This window comes from Canis lupus, chromosome 19, assembly GCF_048164855.1.
Source record: "Canis lupus baileyi chromosome 19, mCanLup2.hap1, whole genome shotgun sequence".
NCBI lineage: Eukaryota > Metazoa > Chordata > Mammalia > Carnivora > Canidae > Canis > Canis lupus.
In genome coordinates, this window is record NC_132856.1 from 41,666,328 (window position 1) to 41,688,186 (window position 21,859).

The 21,859-nt window shown below is 54.5% G+C and overlaps 2 protein-coding genes across 14 annotated transcripts in view; both read left to right on the top strand.

The window, feature by feature from the left end:
- Window positions 1-1,354: 1,354 nt before the first annotated feature.
- Window positions 1,355-6,832, top strand: CCDC71 (coiled-coil domain containing 71). 2 transcript variants are annotated; one of them, XR_012012035.1, is made up of 4 exons: window positions 1,355-1,490; window positions 3,629-5,307; window positions 6,628-6,716; window positions 6,788-6,832. XR_012012035.1 is itself a non-coding variant. In XM_072786293.1 (2 exons), exon 2 carries the CDS (start codon window positions 3,681-3,683, stop codon window positions 5,235-5,237), a length of 1,557 nt encoding a protein of 518 aa, XP_072642394.1. In that variant the 5' UTR covers window positions 1,355-1,490; window positions 3,629-3,680; the 3' UTR covers window positions 5,238-5,473. The 2 variants fall into 2 exon arrangements, 1 of the variants encoding a protein (XP_072642394.1); XM_072786293.1 differs by lacking the exons at window positions 6,628-6,716; window positions 6,788-6,832 and having other exon boundaries at window positions 3,629-5,473.
- The window catches only part of LAMB2 (laminin subunit beta 2), a 31,035-nt gene continuing 10,603 nt past the window's right edge, over window positions 1,428-21,859 (top strand). For 4 of the 12 annotated variants that reach the window (XM_072786240.1, XM_072786243.1, XM_072786241.1 and 1 more), the window contains exons 1-8: window positions 9,775-9,906; window positions 10,018-10,137; window positions 20,133-20,218; window positions 20,336-20,508; window positions 20,609-20,744; window positions 20,828-20,901; window positions 21,306-21,494; window positions 21,587-21,650. In XM_072786240.1, coding sequence (XP_072642341.1) covers window positions 9,815-9,906; window positions 10,018-10,137; window positions 20,133-20,218; window positions 20,336-20,508; window positions 20,609-20,744; window positions 20,828-20,901; window positions 21,306-21,494; window positions 21,587-21,650 — 934 coding nt within the window. In that variant the 5' untranslated portion in view covers window positions 9,775-9,814. Of the gene's footprint in view, window positions 1,491-6,639; window positions 6,717-6,873; window positions 6,896-8,005; window positions 8,070-9,774; window positions 9,907-10,017; window positions 10,138-19,888; window positions 20,040-20,132; window positions 20,219-20,335; window positions 20,509-20,606; window positions 20,745-20,827; window positions 20,902-21,305; window positions 21,495-21,586; window positions 21,651-21,859 lie in introns of those variants that run through there. The other 8 variants (XM_072786245.1, XM_072786246.1, XM_072786248.1 and 5 more) reach the window with 6 other exon arrangements.

Below are 21,859 nucleotides of genomic sequence, written 5' to 3' on the forward strand. Positions count from 1 at the left end.
CCCATAGCTGGGGACTGGACATACTAAGGTGGGACTTCCTGATTGTACCAGGAGACCCTGGCCCTTAGGACTCCACACTTCCCTTCTTTCTAACAGAATGAGGGGCTAGAAGCACTGACCCCAGAGGAGCAGGAGAGTTTGCATTTATTGTTGGACACCTTGGCTATCTTTGAAGGCCCTGAGGATCTCAGTGCTGAGGCTCTGGGAAACTCAGAGTTACTAGATAAGGCTTAGGGTATGTTGGATATTTCTCTTTAGGGGTGCCCAGACCCTTATATATAGGCAGGAAAATGTAGAGCAAGCCTGAGGATCCTGGGGTCCTACAGGGAGGGAGAAAAGCTATTAACCAGTCCCTAAATGAAGCATCCACTCACCCTCTTGTGACTGCCCACAGGCTTCCACCTATCCCCAGCTACCAAATATGGCACCATTATACATATCAGGGTCCAAGTGTTGTGGCAATATTTCTGCCTCTTAGTTCAGGTTCTGACTCAAGTGTAAATGTCCCCACTATCTCATCCATGAAACTAGACCTTCCATGCTGGCTCCCAACCTGGACTTGCAGGGGGCCTAAGGGGGGCCTTTGGTCAGAGTCCAACCTCTTAGACTCCAAAGGTTAATTTCAACCTGTGTCATCTCACCTGGTGCTGTTTGGGCAGTGGCCCCTGTAACCACCACCTCTCTGCTGACCCCAGGGTCTAGCAAGACTGAGGTCCCAGTCTCCTAAGCAAAAGGATAAGGATTCTGGGCAGAGTTAAGACTGAAGGCAGACTTCCTGCCATTGACAGGGCTGAGGCTGGGCAAGGGTTCTCCCACCACGACCATGCACATGTTCCTAGGCAAGTACACTGGTATTCTAGGACTCTCAGATTGGACATGGCCAGCTTTGGGGTGGTGGCAGCATGTATGTGCATGCCAGTCTTTCACGCCACATGCCAGCCTTATTCTCAGGAAGAGGAGGGCCTGCTGCCCTTGGGGAGGTACCTCTGCAACACCCCCAGGCAGGCAAGAGGCATTCCTCTTTCCTTCTGGTCAAGAGCTTAGGACAGAGGCAGGCCTTATCCATGGCTGTGGGAGGACCAGAGCCTGGAGGATGGCTTGGAGTTTGCAGGGAGTCCCTCCCACATGTCTCTGCACCACCAGGCCCGTCAGAGGGAATGTCAGTTGGGCCCTGACATGTCAGCGAGGGCTCCTGTGCAGTCGTGCCTGGGACCGAGTCTCAGAGCACTTGTGCTTCTCAGACTCTTGCACAGGTCCGGAATGGATTTAGAGCATTTCCTGTCGCCACCTCCTCCAGGAAGGCTTCCTTGGTACCCACCGGCCCTTCTCCCAGACTTTGGGGGAAACGGGGTCTCGAGGGGTCAAGGGTCACTAGGGCGGGCCCGGCCCCGGAAGCGGAAGTGCGGCGCACTTCCGGTGCGCAGCGGGCGGCCATGTTGGAGCAGCGGAGGCGGCGCAGAGGCGCGTCCTGGGTCCCCGCGGCGGCGCCGGTAGGTTGGGGCCGTGGGCCTAGCCGCGCCGCGGAGGGGCAGTCCGCGAGGCGACGGGGCGGATGGGCCGGGCGGCCGGCTCTTTCGGGACCCGCGCCCTCCACCGGCCCGGCCAAGATTCCTCCCACCCCCCCCACCCCTTGCCCAGCGACCCCACCCTGGGGCTGTGCGACCCAGTCGGGCTCGCCCCGCTCGCCCCGCTCGCCCCGCGCGTTTCGCTGCCTCCAAGATCCCTGCTCCTACCCGCGGCTCAGGCCCCAGGGACATGGACTCCCAGGCCAATGGCCCTGATCTGTCCCCAACCCGGTCCCCCTTGGATGAGGCCTCTCCCGTCCCCCACCTTTCATCAACTTCCCTGTCGGCCCCGGGGGCACGTGTAAAGGGAAGTCTGGGGCGAGACTGCAGCCTCTGTTTCCGGAGCCTCTTGGAAAGCCCAGAAGACCCTTCCCAAGAGTCTAGACCGACCTGGGCGGAAGAGCCCCCAGTTCACCCCCAATATCTGTGCCTGCAGGGAAACAGCCCTCTCCCTATTCAACAGTTCACAGTCCTGGGAACTACACCCCTTGGAAAAAAAATAATAAAAGAACTAAAGTCATGTGCAAGGATTGTGCTTGGAGAATGGCCTCTGGAGAGAGGAAGTGCCGAGACACCTGAGGATCCAAGAATGTTTCCAAACAAAGAGCCCCAGGGCACTTCCTCCAGGGGATTCTGAAAACTTCCTCTGCTCCATTAGGGTGGTGGGAAGAAGCTGCACAGATGCTCCTCCTGGCCCTAGGGACCTGCCTGATCCCAGCTGATCTTTTAATGCTCCAGTACAGCTGGGGAGCTCCCTCTGGGAGCCCTCAGTCCTGGGTTGGGCATTAGACATTAGTCGTGACTGATGCCTTACGTCGGAGATGAAGCCTATAACAACTTCAGTGTTTCCAGACAGCTCCATCTGGGCTAGACTGAGGTCTGCAGCCCTCCAGACCCTAGTTAGGACAGCTCATATCTCTAGTGTCCACCTTATTAACCATTCTGTTGGAGCCTTTGGCTGTCAGACCTTAGGCTCTTGGTCTGGCTGCCTGATTGCTCAGACGTGTGTCTTGAGTACCTATTACTTAACTTTTTAGTTTTTGTTGAAGGAGAGTCTGACTCTTACTTTGGGATTAGTCTCTGCGATTTGAGTGCCAGGAGTCAAACTTCTGAGCCTGTCTGGGGATTCTGAAAGCAGAACTTTTGGAGGACGGGAGTTCACCCCTGGGCACCTGAACAACAGCAGCTGAAGGAACTGAGATGGGCATGACTTCAAGGCTCATGTTGTCCTGCTCTTAGTTGTTTTTCCATCTAGATCTCTCAGTCCTAACCAGAGACCCCAGTCACACACACTAACTGTGCCTTACTGTTTCTCATTTCCAAGCCATTGCATAGGCTGCTCCGCTCTTTGCTCCATTTCCATCTGGTCCTTCCTGTTCATCAGTTGTGTCCCACCTAGGTGTTGCCTCTCCTAGGAATCCTTCCCTGACCCAGTGGCAAGCTGAGCTGGGAGCCAATGTGCACTCCCTAGAACTTTGATGGTCTCTGTCTTGTCTTCTGTATAAGGCTCCTTGAAGGCAGATATTCACCTGTGTTCCCAGGGTTGAGTCTAATACCAGATTTCTGGCCTCAGAAAATGGAGAATTGAATTAAAATGTGCCAACCAAGCCCAAATCTTTCCAGGGACCCAACAGCCTCTTGGATGCTCTCATGAGCTTCTGGACATTTATCTTGAAGAAACTGCCTCTGACCCATATGGGTCCTCCTTGCCATCCCAGTCTTCACCCTGACACCATGATAGTTTAGGAGACCAGGGTTTTGCCGCAAAAAGTGGCTCACTGGCCAGGCCCCTCTGTATCGGTGGTTATTGTGGAGAGTGCAGGCCCTGATGGACTTACCTACTTGCCTTGCCCCTTATCTCAGTGCCATTCTTTTTTTTAATTTAATGATATATTTTCTTTAATCCAATAAATCCAAAGTATCATTTTTTGTAAGTAATCTCTACACCCATCATGGGGTGTGAACTCATGACCCCAAGATCAAGGAACGCATGCTCCACCAACTGAGCCAGCCTGGCGCCCCTCGGTGCCGTTCTTATTGATTCTTTTCCTCTTGTCTTGGAGGTGCTGAGCGCTGGTTTGTGGATACCCAGGCAGATCTGCAGTGCCTAATGCCATGAGCGTGGTGGTGCAGCATGTGGAGGAGAAAGCTGTGCACTCCTGGTCGCGGATCTCCACGGCAGGGAAGAAGGCCCTGGAGGAGGCGCTGCTTGTCTTTAACCCCATGAGTCAGGATCTCAGTGCCACAGAGGCCCAGCTTGTAGCCTTTCTGCAGGGCCTGCGGGATGATGGCTTCCAACCCACCATCCTGCGCAGCGGTGATGTCTATGGCTATAGTTCATGCACAGCCAATCCCCCAAGCCAGACGAAACTGCAAGCTCGTGCCCCCACCCCAGCTGCCACATCACCTCCAACCAGTGCTCCCCGAACTGCCATGCGGCTGCCTGCAGGCCGGGCCACGCTGCTCCCTGTGCCACTATCTGGAAGGCTGGCCAAAGCATCCACACCAGCCCTTGCCAAACATGCGACCACCAACCTACTCCTGAGCTCCCTGAAGCAGTCAAGTGCCAGCCGTGCCCAGGGTGCAACAGTGGGCTTCCCTGCCCACCTCTATCCAGGTGTCTACCCTGCCATGCGGCTCTCTGTTGTCCTTGAGGCCCTGGTTCCACTAAAGACTCCCATGCCCTGCTTGGGTGCCAAGCACAAGGCACAGTCACTGCAGCTCTCGCTTGCAGACTCTCCCCTGAAGCTGCGCAAAGGTCCAGGAAAGAGGCCAGGGAACTGTCGATCCAAAGCTCCCAGAAAAGCCACAGGCAAGGGCCCTAAGTGTCTGACTCACAGAGCCCCCAGGGCCAGACCTCAGCAAGGCACTACGCCCCGGAACAAGACCTACAAAGCCACTGGGTCCCTTAGTGGCCTACGAATGAAAGGTGGCTCTGCTCTGGGCACCAAAACATCACAGTCCAAGGCAGCTCGAACACTGGCCAAAGCTGCCCAGGCCAAGGTGGCTCGAACACATGCCAAAGCTGCCAAGGCTCGTGCAAAAGCCAAGGCAGCACAGATCAGGGCTAGGGCCAAGGCAGCGCGGATCAGGGCCAAGGCCAAGGCGGCACAGATCAAGGCCAAAGCCAAAGCCAAGGCAGTGCGGGCTAATAAGGCCAAGGCCAGGGCAGTGCGGGCTAAAGCCAAGGCCAAGGTTGTACGAGCTAAAGCCAAGGCCAAGGTAGTGCGGGCTAAATCCAAGGTCAAGGCGGTGCGGGCCAAGACCAAGGTGATGCGGGCCAAGGCCAAGGTGGTACAGGCCAAGGCCAAGGTGGCTCGGACCCAGTCCAGGAGCAAGGGCAGGCCAAAAGGGGCTGTTCAGGCCAGGACTGCAAAAAGGGGCCAGAAAAGCCACCCTGAGACTGTGGGGCAGAAGAGGAAAAGGGCTGAGGAGGCAAAGGATCTTCCTCTCCGGAAAAGAACACGACTTGGGCCCCGATCGCCTAAGGTGTGGCTAGGGCCTGGAACAGCAAAACTGCTGAAATTCCGGGCCATCAAGGTGGACAGGCGGTCCTCAGATGATGAGGTGCGGCAGCGGGCTCAACAGATCCTCCGTGTGAACTTGTCCCCTGTAATACAGCTCCAGCCATTGCTGCCATACTCAGCATATAGCAGTGTTTGGGGAAACTGAGTCCAGTTGTCTGTGTGGCCAGTGGCACAGTGTGCAATGCCCATGGATTCTACAACCCCAAGGACTCCAGGTGCCTCTCCAGGGCCCAGAGAGCCACCATTCTCCTTTCAGAGACTGGAGGATATGGGGTGGTATGGGTGGGCGGGAGGGGTGGTCTCCTGGCGCGATGCACTGTGATTTGTTACTCTTTGAGTTGTACCTCCACTGTTCCATCTATCACGTTTTATACCTTTCCACCTTCCAGTCTCCCTGCCCACCCTTCATGTTTTTGTTTTTGTTTATTTTTTTATTTTTATTTTTTTGCGTTTGGCTGCTGATAGGCCAGCAGCATATAGGAAAAGTGGCCACAGGAACAGGGCTGCCAGAGAGGGTCCTGGCAGCCTGAGACGGGTCATTGATGTGGGTGGAAAGAGTAACTCCCAGGCTCTTCTGGAGGTGCTGGTCTCTGTAGATGTTGATAAGCAGCCCCTGAGGACAGGGGCAGAGCCACCCTGAGGGTGGCATACCTCCCCTTAGGCCTGCAGTGGTTTGTTATCCAGGTAGGCCCTATACAAGAGGACAGTGGGTGGCTCTGTGGGGAACCTTGCAGCCAGCAGGTTTTTAGGCCAGGGAGGCAGGGTTTTGTGGTACTGCTCCCCAGGGGCTGTTCAGACAGCCTGGTCTTGTCTCCTAACCTGCTCTGGCTAAAGTCTTGGGACTTTATCTGAGCTTGTCTGGGGCAGGGCCAGGCCTGAATTTGCTAAAGTAACTCCCTGAACTTCCAGCCTTGATTGACCTCCCCAGTTGGTGGCAAGGTATTAGGGATTGAGTCAGGCCAGGGCCCTGGGTTGTAGGGCCACTGAGTGTCCTCACTGACTGCAGAATTTTCTCCCTGGATGAGTGGGATACTGTGTTAGGTGAGCCAGGAGAGTTCCCACAACTGCTTCATCCCATCATCAGTGCTTTCTGCCTGGGTTCCAAGCACTCTGTTCTCAGGTCTTGCCTTATCAAGCTTCCCACAGGGGCATGTATGTGTTTCAGACATTAATGGCTCTTCCATTCGGAAGTACTGGGCCCTAACAAAACTAGCTCCCCTCCCATCTGCCAGTCTTTCCCTGTCTGCCTAGCCTGAAAGGCAATGGCTGGGGCTGGCAGGGAGGGGAACACATTCCCCAGAGGCTCCTAGAGACCAACAGCCTTTTAGGGCTAGGGGTGGTAGCCTCATTTGAATGAGAATCGGATCTTTTCCATCTCTGGATTAGTCTGAACCCTGGCCCCACTAGCGCCTGCTGCATTGGATGGCAGACCTGTAGAGAAGTTTTGCTTGCTTTTTGGTACTCCTTCCCTTTTTTTTTTTTTTTCTGCATCTGGTGGCTGCAATTAATAGGGTGCGGTCTCCCTTGGTTCCCAGGCTCTAGGGACCACTTTGCTCCCAGCCTCACCGTGGCTTCACAACCCTGCATGCTCCTTGTGTCTGGCAGTCCTGCTTTCATCTACCATGTGAGTATGGGGCCACACCCTGCTCCTCAAGGGCAGCCTGCTTGGGGCCCACTCTTCATCCTCTCTCTCAGGCCTGATTCCAGCTTCCATGGCCCAGGACCCCCAGCCGGGCTAGGCTTCTTCCTTTCCAGTCTACAACTCCTTTCAGTTCTGCTGCTGCTGCCACCAGTGAATGAGAGGTTGGCTCATTTCCCTGAGGGGCATCCAGAGGGGAAGAATTCTCTAGGCCTCCCTGTGGGGCAGTGAGGTGGGGGATACCCCTCGATCTCTACCCAGACCCTGTCCTTCCCAATCCAGGCTCCCAGAAAAATTGCTGAGGAGGTGCCAGACACACTTCCCCCACCCAGCTGCTCAAGTGGCAGCTGCTATCCACTTACTGGCGACTTAATTGGTGGCTGTGGCCAGAACCTTTGAGCCTCGTCCACCTGTGGCCTTCATGGCCCTGAGCCCTATTGCATTGTCAGTCACCTGTAGGTGGGTAGGAGCGTGAGAGCTCTGGAGATGGTATCTCTGGGTTTTCCTGGGTAGATTTGGCCTTTTGGGGGTTTAGGTCATTGCTGGGGGCTGCAGAGGGAGGCCTGTGCTGTGAAATTTTGGAAGGGGGCTGTAGCTCCATGTACTTCCTGCCTTGTCATTCTCCTTGGGCATTACCCCAGGAATCTGAGAAGTGCTTCTTTTGTGATTCTTGGAACCAGGGAGGCCATGGCATTGAGAATGTGCTCTTGAGTGGTTGTGGCAACAAGAAGACCTGGTGGCAAGCAAAGAGTGACGAGGGTACCCATGTGCCCATGTGTGCGGGTCTAGGGTCAGGGCCTGGCCACTGACAAGCCCTGGTGGTTACAGGTGTTGAGAATGTCACCATCCAGCTTGACCTAGAGAAGAAGTAAAGTGCCTTCTACTTTATCCACCTCATCATGACTTTCAAGGTGACCCAATGCCCCAGTCTGAAGTCTTACTCTGTGCCTCCTGACCTGATGGCCACCAGTGATGCTTGCCCCAGGTGACCCAAGGATCCCCCTCCAATCCCCAGACATTCCGCCCAGCAGCTCTGCTCCTGGAGCGCTCAATGGACCATGGCCACTCCTAGCACGTGTACCAATACTTTGCCTACAACTGCTCAGGCCTTTTTCCTGGGATCCCTCTTGCTCCTGGCCACAGAGTCAGTGACTTGTTTGTGACCAGCGTTACTCTAACATTGAGCCTTTCACTGAGGACAAGGTCAGGCCCAGAGGAAGGGGGGTTGGGCCATGGGGTGAAGCCAGAGGCTCAGGTTTGCTTTTTTCTCTCAGGTAATTTTCAAAGTTCTGGACCCAGCCATTCTGGTGGAGAGCCCAAACAACCCCAAGATTCAGGGTAATAATCCCCACAGCCAATCCTGTATCCTTGCATGTCAAGATAGCCAGATACTGGGGGGAAGGTGAGGTCCTCCCTGGGTGTATACACAAGTGGGGCAGAATGGCAGGCAAGCCAGCATCATTCCCCAGCTCTGCCCCATCATAGTCCCCTATTGTGAGCCCTGTTTTGGCTCCCCCATTCCTGTCCCATCGTTGTTCCCTACACCCGTGCCCAGTGCATAGAACAGGCATGTGTAGCAGTTTCCATTCTCTGTCCTATCTGCCCCATCATAACTCCTTTATGGGGCCCCATTGTGGTTCCCATCACTACTTTCTATGTCAGCCCCCAACTATGTACCCCATCACTGCACTTATCACTGAACCTTGTAACTGTCCCCTCTTTGAGTCTCCGTCACTGCTCCCATTCTGGTTTCCTGGGATTGCCCTCCCCTGATTCATCACCAGGGCTTTAGGTGGTACCCTACATCTCTGCAGCTACCTCTAAGTGGTGCCAGGATGTCTGGGTTGTGACTTCTTTCTTGTAAAGCCAAAGTCTTGAAAGAAGAGACATAACCAAAACCCAGCAGGGCAGCCCAGAGTCAGTTCAGGTGAGTACCAGAGCAGGACATACCCCAACCTAGCTTTTTCTCTGTACTCTCCACCCATCTTGACGGGTTATTACCAACTACTCGCTGAGTTCCCATATTAGGTTTCTTTTCTTTTCTTTTCTTTTCTTTTCTTTTCTTTTCTTTTCTTTTCTTTTCTTTTCTTTTCTTTTTTCTTTTCTTTTCTTTTCTTTTCTTTTTTTCTTTTCTTCTTATTTTTATTTATTTATGATAGTCACACACAGAGAGAGAGAGAGGCAGAGACATAGGCAGAGGGAGAAGCATGCCCTGGGAAGAAGCTCCCATGCACTGGGAGCCTGACGTGGGATTCGATCCCAGGTCTCCAGGATCGCACCCTGGGCCAAAGGCAGGCGCTAAACTGCTGCGCCACCCAGGGATCCCCCATACTAGGTTTCTAAGCAGCTGTTGCTCTTCTGATCTGAAGAGAGACAACTGGCAAAGGAGAGATAAAACAGATAACCTTAGCTCAGCCATGGACCCATCTCTCCCATGTGTACATTGGACAAGTATCCATTGAGCTCCACTGTGTGCCAGACATCTATCTTCTGAGCAGTGCTCAGTGGGGAGCAGATAGACAAGGTATCTGTCTTCTTGGAGCTGACAATGAAAGAAAAGGGATAAATAAGTAAACTAGTAACTGTATATGGGTTCGGCTGGATGATAAACTGATTTCTAGTTTTGATGATGGGCTGGGAAATGTTAAGCTTTACTTCATTAAGGAAGCAGGTTTCACATATCTAGTGATGCCAGGATGGGGTGTCCAGGAAGCAGTGGGATGGGCAAGTCTCAGCTCAGGAGTGATACCAGGGCTTGAGCCATGCAGAAGTGGAATCATCACCTTTAGGCTATAGTCATCCAAAGATGGTATGCCCAGAGGAACAGGAATGGGAGAGTCCCACTGTAGAAATGATGGAGGATGTGGCTGTAGTGATGTAGAGAGAAAAGAGACTCTACCTCCATTCCTTCCCCTTCCATCCCAGCCATAGAGGGATGATAACCAGTGCACCTGAGGTCTCCCAGTCTGTGTCTCCAGAGCTCCTGCATGTGACAAACCTCTGTGTGAACTTCTCCAAACTGCACACACTGACAGGCCACTGGGGGGCCTACATGGACACCCCTTTTACTTCTATGGCCTTTCATGAGCTCATGGCCAGAGGCAGCTGCCAGTGCCCATGGCCATGCCTCTGTGTGTAAGCCCACAGCTGAGACCCAGCCAACACGAAAGGCATGGTGAGCACCACGGGGCGGGGGTGGGTGGGTGGGTGGGCGGGCATCCTATTGCTGGTAGGGTGGGCGTGTTAGGGGACTGAGGCAGATTCATCTTGCCCTCCTCCCTGGCAGGTGCATGGCCTTTGCGTCTGCTGCCACCAAACAGCTGGTACCCACTGTGAGTGCTGCCAGGACCTGTACCAGACCACCCATGGCAAGCAGCAGAGTCTGGGTACCTCCACGCCTGCCAGGGTAGGTGCCATGCCCTGTCTGCCTGGCCATACTTGCCTGGGTGAGCCCACCCCATATCCACCTTCCTTGTTCTGCCCCAGAATGCAAGTGCAGTGGGCATGCCTGCAGTTGTCCCTTTGACATGGCCTTGTATTTGGCATCTGGCAATGTGAGTGGAGGCATGTGTGAGCGTGTCAGTACAACACAGCTGGGCGCCACTGTGAGCTCTGCCAGCCCTTCTACCGAGATCCCAGGGAGGATCCCTGTTCCCTTCACCCTTGCAAACGTGAGCCCTCCAATCCCCATTCACAACTCTGAGCCTTCAGCTCCATGGTGACCTCTGACCTCTGTTCTCATTTCTGACCCATGATCCAGCCTGTGACTGTGACCCTGTGAAGGGTGTCTGTGTGATGCCTACACAGGTGACACTTGTGGCCTCCTCTCTGGGCAGTGCCACTGCAAAGTTCATGTCTGGGGCCAGCACTGTGACTATGGCCTCAGCCCTACACACACAGAAGGTTGCCAGTGTGAGTTGCTCTGGGAATGTACCCCAAATCCCATGTCCTTGCTCTGCCCCCAGTCACTGCTCTGATAACACCATGTGCCTACCCCTGCAGCAGTCCCAATAGTGCCCTAAGAACCCTGTGCCCTAGCCTGCAGGTGTGACCCCCAGGGCTGGGTCCCTTGCACTCATACCTGTGGTCCCTCCAGCAGTGCCTGTCACTGCAAACACTTTGTCTCTGGACAGGACTGCAGCCGTTGTCTGTTGCACCTTGATCCACCTTGTGATTTGACCTTGATTTTGAGCATTGAGCTGCTAGAAACTGATGAATATAAGACTTAATCAGTGTGATTATAGACTGAGCCTTGCACATTGTTGATTCAGCTCCCTGATCTGGTAATCAAGGTCAATGCCACCTTAGCTAGCTGAACTAGCATATGCCCCTAGGTGGGAGCTTTGGGAGCATAAAAAGAAAAGCAATGAAACAAGTTACAACAGTATTGGGTTTAAAGATGTTTTGCAACAAACATGTTTGAGGGAACACTCAGTCCAAGAAACAGTTCCATCCATTTCTTATCTTTCCTTTAACGTAAATCCTTTGCTTAATTATTACTTTAACCCCTGCAGTGTCCTCTTATGAAGTTGTGCATAAGTACACTGGGGTTTCCTTACCCCCTCAGCAATAAGCAGAGGAGCATTTGTGCCCTGTACTCATACCCTTTCCTCCTGCAACAAGTAGTCCCAGCATATGATCTCCCAGGCCCCAGATCTTCCTGTCCTTTTTCCACCTACTTGCTCTCTCTTATGGCCCAAGTTCTGGGGTCTGAGAAGTGACTCTCTAGGCTGCTGGCCCTGTGACTATGACTTTGGGGGTGCCTACAGCAACAGGTACAAAGCAAGGCCTGGGAATTGGGATCAAGTGGCAAGAAGCCGGAGTTGACTCTCCCTCCTCACCCCCATGCTTGCTCAGGTGTTCTGCTGGGGAGGGCCTCTGCCTGTGCTGCCCTTACCTCCGTGTCTGTCTCTGCCATGAACTCCAATCTGGGCACTTCTGAGCTGCTCTTGACCAAGCCACTGCTGAAGCTGAGCTTGGCCAGGTCCTCCAGGCAACTGACCCCCAGTTGCCTGTGAGTGTCCAGGTGGGGTAGGGGCAGGGGCAGGAGGAAACCATGGCTCTGACTTGGTTTTAAGGGGAGGGAGGGAATGTGTAGAGAGAACTAGAGCAGAGTTAGGAAGGTGAGAAGTCCAGGTGGGAGCGTCAGCATGGTCTAACATTTGGTGCCTTAGAACCCATATTTTTCAGGGAAGTATGGGAGAAGAGAGGGCCAGAATATTGGAGGACACTGACACCTGACTTGCCCCCGGGGGGTTCCCTGGCCTGCTCCTTCCCAGTGTACACAAGCCTCAGGGATCTCTCCTGGTTGGCTCCAGCCCCAAATTCAGAGACAGCGTGACCCTCGATATGCCCGCCACCCTGCTAGACAAGCCTATCACGGAAGCCAGCTGCCCAATGTGAGGAATCTGAGGAACAGGGTGGGGTCATAGGTCACCGAAGGTCTGAGTAGGGATGAGGCCCATGCCCTGGGATATGGGTCCCTGAGGCCTGGGAGTAATGGGAATCTAAGTCCTGACGGTCCAGGCCTTGGGGTGATTTAAGCCCTGGAGTCTGTGTCTCATATCCAGGCCCCAGAGGAGCCCCTGCCCTTACAGCAGGGAGCTGGCTCTGCACTGCAAACTGGCTTGGACTTTGCACATGTGGTTGATGGGGCTGGCCTCTACTGGCACCCACAGTGCCTTATGCCATGGAGTATGACATTGTCCTGTGCTATGAGACCAAGGTCTGTGACATAGGTGCCAAGCAGGTGAATGGGTGATGTGATGCTGGATGGTGGGCAAGCACGGCTCTATGACTGCTGACCCCTAACTCCAGGCACCTGAAGACTGGCAGGCATTAGTCTGTGTTCATGCCTAATCCCTCCCCAGGAGCATCCGCTGTGCCCATCCGCACTCAGAACAGCTGAGTGTTCCAGGTGGCCTGGACCTATGAGCACAGATAGGCAGGACCCTAGGACCCCCAACACCAAGACCCTAGTATGCTGACAACACATTTGAAACAACAAAGTGGAAAATCTCCAGTATGGAATATCATTATGCTGTACAGCAATCAAAACAGGGACTGAATGTAGAGCAGTAGGATTTAAGAAGTTGGTCTTTTTTGCATGGGTCATAAGATGAAATACTGGATGCAGCAGAAATGGGACATTCCTGGGACCACATGATCATGGCCTCCTTATCCCACCCTTACTCTTTCCCTGCTCCTGCAGAGCTGTGGTTTTATCTAGACCTTTCTGCTTTGAACCGGAAACACACTACATGATCCTGCCAAGGGGGTGTGGAGACCTGAGGGAGGCACTATCCTGGATTCCGTGAGGTCCTAGGGGCACTTCCCCACATCCGGGGGAGACAAATTATAACATGATGATGTGGATGCAGTGGGGCTGGGGAGTAGGCATCCCAGAGGCCTGGAGTTTCACCAAGAGGATAGAGACAGGTAGATAGTGTGAAGAGGGGGATCCAGGCAGGAGCAAAGCACATATCAAAGAAAGAAGATGAGAATAGGCAGCCATCGGACCTCAGCGGTCCTATGGGCCACTTACTGTGGGGCAGTGGGGAGCCATGGAAGGGGCTTGAACAGGGAAGATTCATGGAGGAGAATGAATTGTTAGGAGGAGGCTGCTGCTTTGATTCTGAATGGAAAGTGGCATTGCCTAGACTAGATCGGGGCCATTGGAGAGGAGGAAGAAACAGATTCAGAAGAGAAATGAAAAGGGGCAGGAATGGGCTGTGAGATCCACCGCACGCAAGGAAGAATAGTTAGGAGGTATTAGTCAGTGGTGGGGGGCTCACTGCCCTCTGCCTGCCACCCTCTATCCTCCTATCAGATTGTGCTCTTGCCTCGGATGAAGGAATTGCCTGGGCTGAGATCTCTGGACCCTGGGGCCACAGGGCACTTACAGTAGCTCTGCAGGGCAGGCTGCAAAGAGGCAGCAAGGACTGGCCTCTCCAGCACCATGCCTGAGGTTTGTGTCTGCCTTGTCTGCAGCATCTCAGCCCTGCTCCATCGGGGTGGCCTTGGTGAGTGTGTGCCCCTGGCTTGAGGGGGCTGCAAGATCGGGGTTTCAGGAAGATGAACTGTGAGGTTCATCTTGCTCTTTCTCCTGTCAGCATGTGAGTGCCATCCCCAGGGGGCACTGAGTACTGAGTGTGCCTTGCTTGGTGGGCAGTACCCTTGCCATCCTAATATCATTGGTTGTACCTGTGACCACTGCATATCTGGAACATATGGCTTCGGGCCCACTGTTTGCAGTGGTAAGCCTTCAGGGCCAGTGAATATGGGTATGGGGTCTGGAACCAACCATATCCTTTCTCTACATGACTTGATTGCCCGGTCATTCCCCAGAGTGCCACTGCCATGCTGAGGTGCCACCAGAACCATTTGTGACCCTGTGAGTGGGCAGTGCACATGCCAGGCAGGCTTTGGTGGTTGCCGCTGTGACCACTGCCTCTCTGGCTGGTGGGGCTTCCCATGCTGCCAGCCTGTGCCTGCAATGGGCATGCTGAGTTGTGCCACCCACTTACAGGCGTCTTTCAGGCTTGCCGTGGATCCATCATAGGCCGACACTGTGAGAGGTGAGCACTGTCACTGATGGGTTGGGTAGGAATTATGATGAGTGGGTCAGGCCCCATTCCTTGTGCTACTGCCCACAGGTGCCTGGATGGCTACTATGGAGACCCTACCCTGGGCTCGGGCCAGCAGTGCTGACCTTGCCCCTGTCCTGGGCTCCCTGGCTCTGGCCTCTATCATGGGATTTCCTGTCATGTGGACAGTGCAAATGGATGTGTCCTCTGTTTCTGTGCACCTGGCTATGCAAGTGAGGGATGTTTGGCAAGGGCAAGCCCACGGCCCTGCTCATTTGTTCACAATTTCAGCGGGTCCATGAGGCAAATCTTTGTCAGCGCCACCTGTATGTTGAGCTGCAGGCTGGGTACCTCTCCTGGAGGAGTTGCTGTTCAAGGATAGGAGGGCCAAATGGAGGGGAGCTATAGGCATGGAATCTGTAAGCCATGAAGGTGGGCTGTAATGTAGCTTCTGTGTTCTCTCTGTGTTCTCTCTCTTGGCTCAACCTTGGACTTTCTGGTTGGGTGTATGGGACCTAAAGGCCACAAGGATACAGGAAGATACCTGAGACAACCCATGCATATCTCAATCCTTTAGAGGCCTCCACTGTGACTGCTGTTCCTCTGGCTACTTTGGGCACTCTTGGCCAGAGGGAGTCCCTGGGAGGAATCCATGCCAACCCTGTCAGTGCAACAATAATATCGATCCCTGTGATCCTGCTGCCTGTGACCCCCACAGTGGGCACTACCACCGCTGTTTGTACCACAGCCATGGTCCTAGCTGTGCCCACTGCAGGCCTGGCTTCCATGGCACTACCCTGTGTCCAGGGCGCTGCTGGCATGGGTGTGTGATGAGGATGGGTGGAAACATGCCAAGGTGGGTGGATGGGTTCTTCCTCAGTCCCTGCCTCTTCCCAGGCTGCAGCTGTGACCCACAGGGTACTGTTTCTGCACAGTGCCCATCTCAGGCTGAAGCCTGCTTCTGCACCCAGGTCAATGGGCTGTGGTCTTGCTGTCCCCAGACACTGGGGTGGGACTGTAGCCACTGTGCCCCCATCTTCTGGAACCTTGGGGGACCCCAGGGCTGTGAGCCCTGCAATTGCCATGCCCAACACACTGTGCAGCCAGCATGTCACCCAGCAAGTGAGGCCATGTTGCACATAGCTTGTGGCAGTGGCCAGGTGTGAGTGAAGGTGTGTGTGCCTATGACAGGATGTTACTTGTGGCTGGTGTGAATGTTCATGTGACCAGCAGCACTGGTGTGTGTGGCTGCAAACAGGTGTGTGAGTCTCTGTGTTTGTGTTACATAAACTATAAGGTAGGGGCAGAATTTGGGGTAGAGCAAACATGAGACTGCATGTGCCTGACCCTGCACGCAGCTGTGTGCTAGTATGTGGGTGACCCACCGTGAATGGGTCCCAACAAGTGGAGTGAACATGGTGGGGGTTTGGGGGGGCGCCGAGGAGACACAGGTGAAGGGTGAGGATTGAGAGCTAGTACAGGCAAAGGGGGATTACCACTGTGAGGAAGAGTTTCCAGGAGGAGAATGGTCAGCGACTGAATGAAATGAGGCCTGAAGCATGCATTCTTGTGTCCTTGGTGAAGAGATGGTGGGAATCAGGGTGAAGGAGGCATCGGGGTGAGGGAATGGAGACAGTGGGGTGTTTGGGTCAGGACACAGAGGAGGCAAGGACAGCAGATCAGGACTTGAGAATCAGAGGGTCTGTGGGAGGTGGCAATGTGGGAAGGTGGGGGCTGGCCAAGGAGGTCAAGCCAGGAGAAGCAGGAAGGGAGGAGCCTTTAGCCAAGCACAGGTGTGGGTGTTGCCCGGGGCAGGAGCAGGGCAAGGAGAAGACTGTGTTTGGTGTGCATACGCTGCCTTTGAGCACTCATATCCTTCTCCCTGGCCCAGAAGAGGCTCTGTGTTCCTGCTGATTGGCCCATGCTCTTTTCCTTCAGGTCACAGGTTAGTGCACCTGCCAGGAAGGATTTGGGGGCCACACGTGCTCCAGGTGTCAGGATGGGTACTGGGGTGACCCAGAGCAGGAATGCAGAGGTGAGAGGGCCACTCACAGATCCACACCATCTGGGGTGAGGTTGCCCTGAAGAGGCCCAGTGTGGAGTAGCAGGGGAACAGTGGGGCTTTCCCCAAGGAAGAGCACAGCATGTTTATTGGTGTTTTCCCCAAAACTCAAAGAAATGCTCATGAAAATAGCTGTTGGCAAGGCCAGGTGGAATATGCACATAGCACACATCAGGTGGCTTTTTTCTGAATCCATCTTCCTGACCCACCCCTACCTACCAGCTGCAGCAAATCTAGGCCACAGCAAGCTCCACAGGAATCGGGGCTTGGAAGTCATGGCATCGTGCAAGGGGGCCCTGGGGTATGGCCACCCTAGCCCATGTGCAAGCAACTGCGCAGATCCTCTAGCATTTCTTCTTAGGTACCTGTATGCTTGTTGTGTGTCTGTTCACAGCTGAGGGAAAGGGCAGGTGGGCATCTGAGACGTCTGCTATCATCTGCTATGATAGTCCTTCCAGAATAAGGAATACTCCTAAAGGTTGACCAGGGGTCGGGTGGGAGCACTAGTATGCTAGTAAATATTTAACAATTAGCTGGAGGTCAGAGGGAACTGATTTGTAGTGTTTGCAGGTTTCCATGGTGTAAGGAAATCCACCATGGCTAATTTTAGTCTGCCTATCATTTACCAGCTGATTCACAAAATTCCTGAAAATTTAACACTTGGCTCTTGTTAGCCCCCACCACACCATGTAGTCATGTGAGAGGTTAGGGTCAGGGTTTGTTGGGTCAGAGATCAGAGTTCACATCTGAGATTCCTACCCCCATCCCCATTCCCACAGATGAAGGTGCAGATGCTGTGAGTGTGGAGCTGGTGGCATGGTGTAGGCTGGTGGTGCCGCTCCTCCAGAGTGGGGCAGTGGGCATTGCTCTTCTGCTGGGTCAGATCCAGGGGGACCTCCCTGCACCAGACACCATAAGCCAGGAGCTGCCCAGATCTGAAGGTGTCCTGCATCAGGCACAGCAGACCAGGTGAAGGGCCAGGAGGCTGGAGGCAGAGGTCAGAGGGTGGGGAGGAAAAGAATGCACAACTGATCATCTGATCATCTGCACCCTTCAGGGAGGGGACAGCTAGGGCCAAGGACCAAGCACTGGATGTTCATGAGGTACTGGCTGAGGTGGGAAGTCACGCAAGGGCTGCAGAGCGAAGGCTGCAGGCAGCACAACAGACATCCTGAGGCCTGGAGGCCAGTGTACAGGAGGTCACACCCCACTCATACCCTTGTTCAGTGGCTGCTATTATCCCTATTTTTGCCCTGAGATCCTTGAGCCTTTGTGATACCATAGCACTACTAAATACACAGACCATGAAAGCACCCTACTTAGTTGCTACCTTGCTATGACCTCCTTGTGATCCTCTGACTTGGTGGCAGGGCACCTGGCCTGGGTGATACTAACAGTGGAAGTGACCCCAGTCCTGGGGCATCTGTCCAGTGCAGCTGTGGCTTTCAGGACCCATTTAGCCCTGAGTCAGTGGCAGGCCCGGGAGGCAGAAGAGCAAGCAGTACATGTAATGGGTGTGGCAGGGGACCTGAACAGGGTGAGATGGGTACATTGGACATTGAGAGGTGGGATTTAGGCTGGGACTGAGCTATGCTGGGCTGAGGCAGGGTCTCAGTTCTAAAATCCCCTACCCTGTCCCCCTGAAAGGAATCTTGGATAGCAATGTGCCTGAGACAGTAGGATCTAGGTGGGGTGGATTTTCAGGACAAGTCCTGCTCTAGGAGTTGCAGGTGGCCCAATTAGGCATGGCAGAGCTGCAGAAGGGCACAAATAGCCTGGTGGTCACAGTGCAGGACACAGGAGAGCAGACACAGCAGGCACAAGCTGAATGAAGCCCAAGACCTGTTGACGTGGGTGCAGAACAGCGGGAGCTGGTTAGAAGGTACGTGGACGGGCCATGTCGGGGTGGATATGGAGTGGGATAAGTGTCAGAGTCAGAATAGGGATGGTGTGGAAGGGTTAGGGTTGAGGTCAAAGTTCAGAACGGGGGTCAAATGTTAATTCAGGTTAGAGCTCATTTAGGGGTTGGGGTTAGAGTTAAGGTCATGACAGAGTTGAGCACCAGAATCAGAGATTAGGGCCAAAGGTGAGATCCTGGCTCACATGACCTGATCCTCAGGGTAGGAGCACCACCTGGTGCAGAATGAGCAGATACTGGGCAAAAAGGTGGCCGTCCTGTGGGCCCCGGAGCAGTGGGCAGCAGAGCTGCTCAAGCACATGCAGCCATGGGCAAATGTGAATGCCACCTGCTGACTGCAGTCTATAGATAGTCTGGTCTAGTAAGATAGACCAGATCTGGGACTACCTGAGTGACTCAAAGTGACCCCAGATTGACTCAAGAATCCCTTCACCTTGAAAGACCAAGGACTTCACCAAATCCCTTCGTTGAGCCTGAGTAATCCCTCATGCATCCCCATGATACCCTCCAGTGACCCTCTGTCCTTGAGAAACGAGAGATCATGTAAACCCCAACAGAGGCCATCTAGTGCCTTTGATCCTGATAAATCCTTTTCTGAGTGATCTAAAACTCTGAGTCACTTCTGATATCCCTGAGCCCCTCAGGTTGACTATGTGAGCCCCAGAGTAACTGGAGACCCTGCTACCAGTAATTGGAGAAACTCCTAGAGACCCTGTAAGTCCAGTAGATTGTCCCCTGCTTAGACTCTCCCTGAGAAGCCTGTTGATCCCCCTGAAAAATCCCCAGCTTTCGTCCCAGTCCCATAGCTCTGGGTACTCTCTACCTGGCCCCAGACAAAGTGAGTGGGGCACAGCTTTGGCAGCTCAGAGCCACCGGGGCCTGGCCCTACAGACCTGTGGAGTCCTCCTCCCGCCTGTGGTCCCTGGGGCCTGGGTGGGGCACTTGCTAGCTGCTCGCATTCCAAGCCCGGGCTCTGGCCTCTCGGCAGGCCAGAAGGCATGGAATGGATGAATGGCCATAAGATCTGGATTCACTCTCTGCCTCTGTCATCTGCTGCCCAATACCCATTTTCACACTGAAAACCTGAGACAGCACTTTTTGTGCCTACTTGCCATAGTGACTAATGGAGGTGGATACACCTGGAGCCATGATTTGGGCAGGGGATGGCTTTTCTCCACTTCTCCTACCCCCCATCTTGTCCTGTCGCTTGGGCCAGGCCAACACAAATTTTCCACATCCATAAATGAGGAGCTTGATGTGTCTGTGTGCTCTCTCATCTCCCCACTGATGCTGGAGCCCAGGGACTGAACAGCTTAGTTGATGGTGACTTCCACAGCACTTACAACACTGGGGACAAAGGCTGTGTTCTGTGGGCCGTTTGAAGTCTCAAGATCAGACTGCTTTCCTTTGCTCATGCCAGATCCCTTACTTGGTGCGCCCCTTAACTGTGGTAGCCTAAAGCCAAACCCCCTTCCCCTTGTTCTGCACAGGTCTGGGCAAGGGAGCACAATATAGATTTGCGAGTGAGCTGGCCTGTGTCTGGTTTCTAGAGTCAGGGTTGTATCTGGAGAGGTGGGAGGAGAATCTCTGCATGGTATGTACTCCTGCCCAAGATCCACTCCATGCTTTCCTTCTTGCCGTGCTTCTCAACTTTGCTCAAAGTCGCAGGACTCAGCTAGTGGAGGGACCGCTGCTGGCTGGAGGATTGAGTGGGAAATCAACCCCGGACTTACTCCGGCTGGGTCTGCATGGAACCCCAAAGGGGGGTGGGGGGGAGGTGGGCACGGGCTCCAGACTCTTATCCCCCCCCCCATCTGTATTTCCTTCCTCTTCAGGATGGAGCGGGCCCCAGGGGAACGAGGGAGGGACCTGCGGGGACAGCCTGGGCCCTGGGAGCTTCATGTGGGCCTACTGTTGAGTGGTGAGAGGGCCTGGTGAAGGCCTGGGGTTTGTGGGGTGTGATGGTGGGTCCTGGGGGAGCCAGCCCTGGGGCTACTGGGTGGGAGCACGGCAAAACTGGATGACCCACTGTTCCCAGTGCTGGCCACTGCCCTGGCCCAGGCCCTGGCCCCGGATATGCCAGGCTGTTCGAGGGGAAGCTGCTACCCTGCCACAGGTGACTTGCTAGTGGGCCGTGCTGACAGACTGACTGCCTCATCCACCTGTGGCTTACATGGCCCCCAACCTTACTGCATCGTTAGTCACCTACAGGTGCGGCTGGGTGGGATGGGGGTATTCAGGGATGGGGGGGGGGGAGGGTTCTGGCCCTGCCTGTGGCACTGACCCTGACCTTGACTCTGACCCAACCTAGGATGAGAAGAAGTGCTTCCTGTGTGACTCCCGGCGCCCTTTCTCTGCCAGAGACAACCCAAACAGCCATCGCATCCAGAATGTAGTTACCAGCTTTGCACCACAGCGCCGGGCAGCCTGGTGGCAGTCAGAGAATGGTGAGGCCGTGGATGAGGCATGGGGTGTGAGCAGGGTTGCCCACCAGTAGTCTCAAGTCCCTGACCTCCGACTCCTGCCCCAGGTGTCCCCGTGGTCACCATCCAGCTGGACTTGGAGGCTGAGTTTCATTTCACGCACCTCATTATGACCTTCAAGGTGCCCGCATGTCTGGGAGCCTGCTTGAATCATCCTGCTTGGCTCCCCGTTGCCCCTGAACAGAGTCGCAGCTCCTTGGCCCAGCCTTACTGAGCTCTTATGCTGTGTTTGACTGCATGGGAGGCTTCTTCATCTCCCACACCTTCTGTTGCCTTCTGCCTTCAGGACTTTCCCCATGCTGCCCCAATGTGAGGCTGGATCAGGCGCTGCCTCCCTGGGCCCCATGATCCCTGAGCCTTCCTCCTAGAAGTGGCTACCCTCCCTGATTATTGCTTGGCTTCCAGTGGTCACCCACACCTGTCCATGAGCTGCTTAAGGGCAAGCCCTAGCTGGGCAGGGCTCTTGATGGGCCTGGGGTGGACTTGAGTCCTGATGCTTACTGATCATCCATGCCCCCCACCCAGACGTTTCGTCCTGCTGCCATGCTGGTGGAACGCTCAGCTGACTTTGGACGCACCTGGCATGTGTACCGATATTTTTCCTATGACTGTGGGGCTGACTTTCCAGGAGTCCCACTGGCCCCACCACGACACTGGGATGACATAGTCTGTGAGTCCCGCTACTCAGAGATTGAGCCATCCACTGAAGGCGAGGTGAGGACTGAGATCTGACATCGGGCAGGATGAGGGGGGATGATGGGCCTGAGTCAGAGTCCAGTGTTTCTAATGGCTCCATGTCCCTCCAGGTCATCTATCGGGTGCTGGATCCTGCCATCCCTATCCCAGACCCCTATAGCCCACGGATCCAGAGTGAGTGTTCCTCCCTTTGAGCCTGGCACAGTCCCAGCGTCCGGCTGGTGACTATTTGGGGCCTCAGTAGCTATTTTGGGTACTTCATAGGGCAGGTGCCAAGTCCAATTTAGCTCATATAACAGTAGACAGGAGGTCTCACAAGGTGACCTTGGCAGCTGCAGCCCCTGAGTGGGCATGGGGCAACAAGAGCCTGCCTGGCCAGCTGG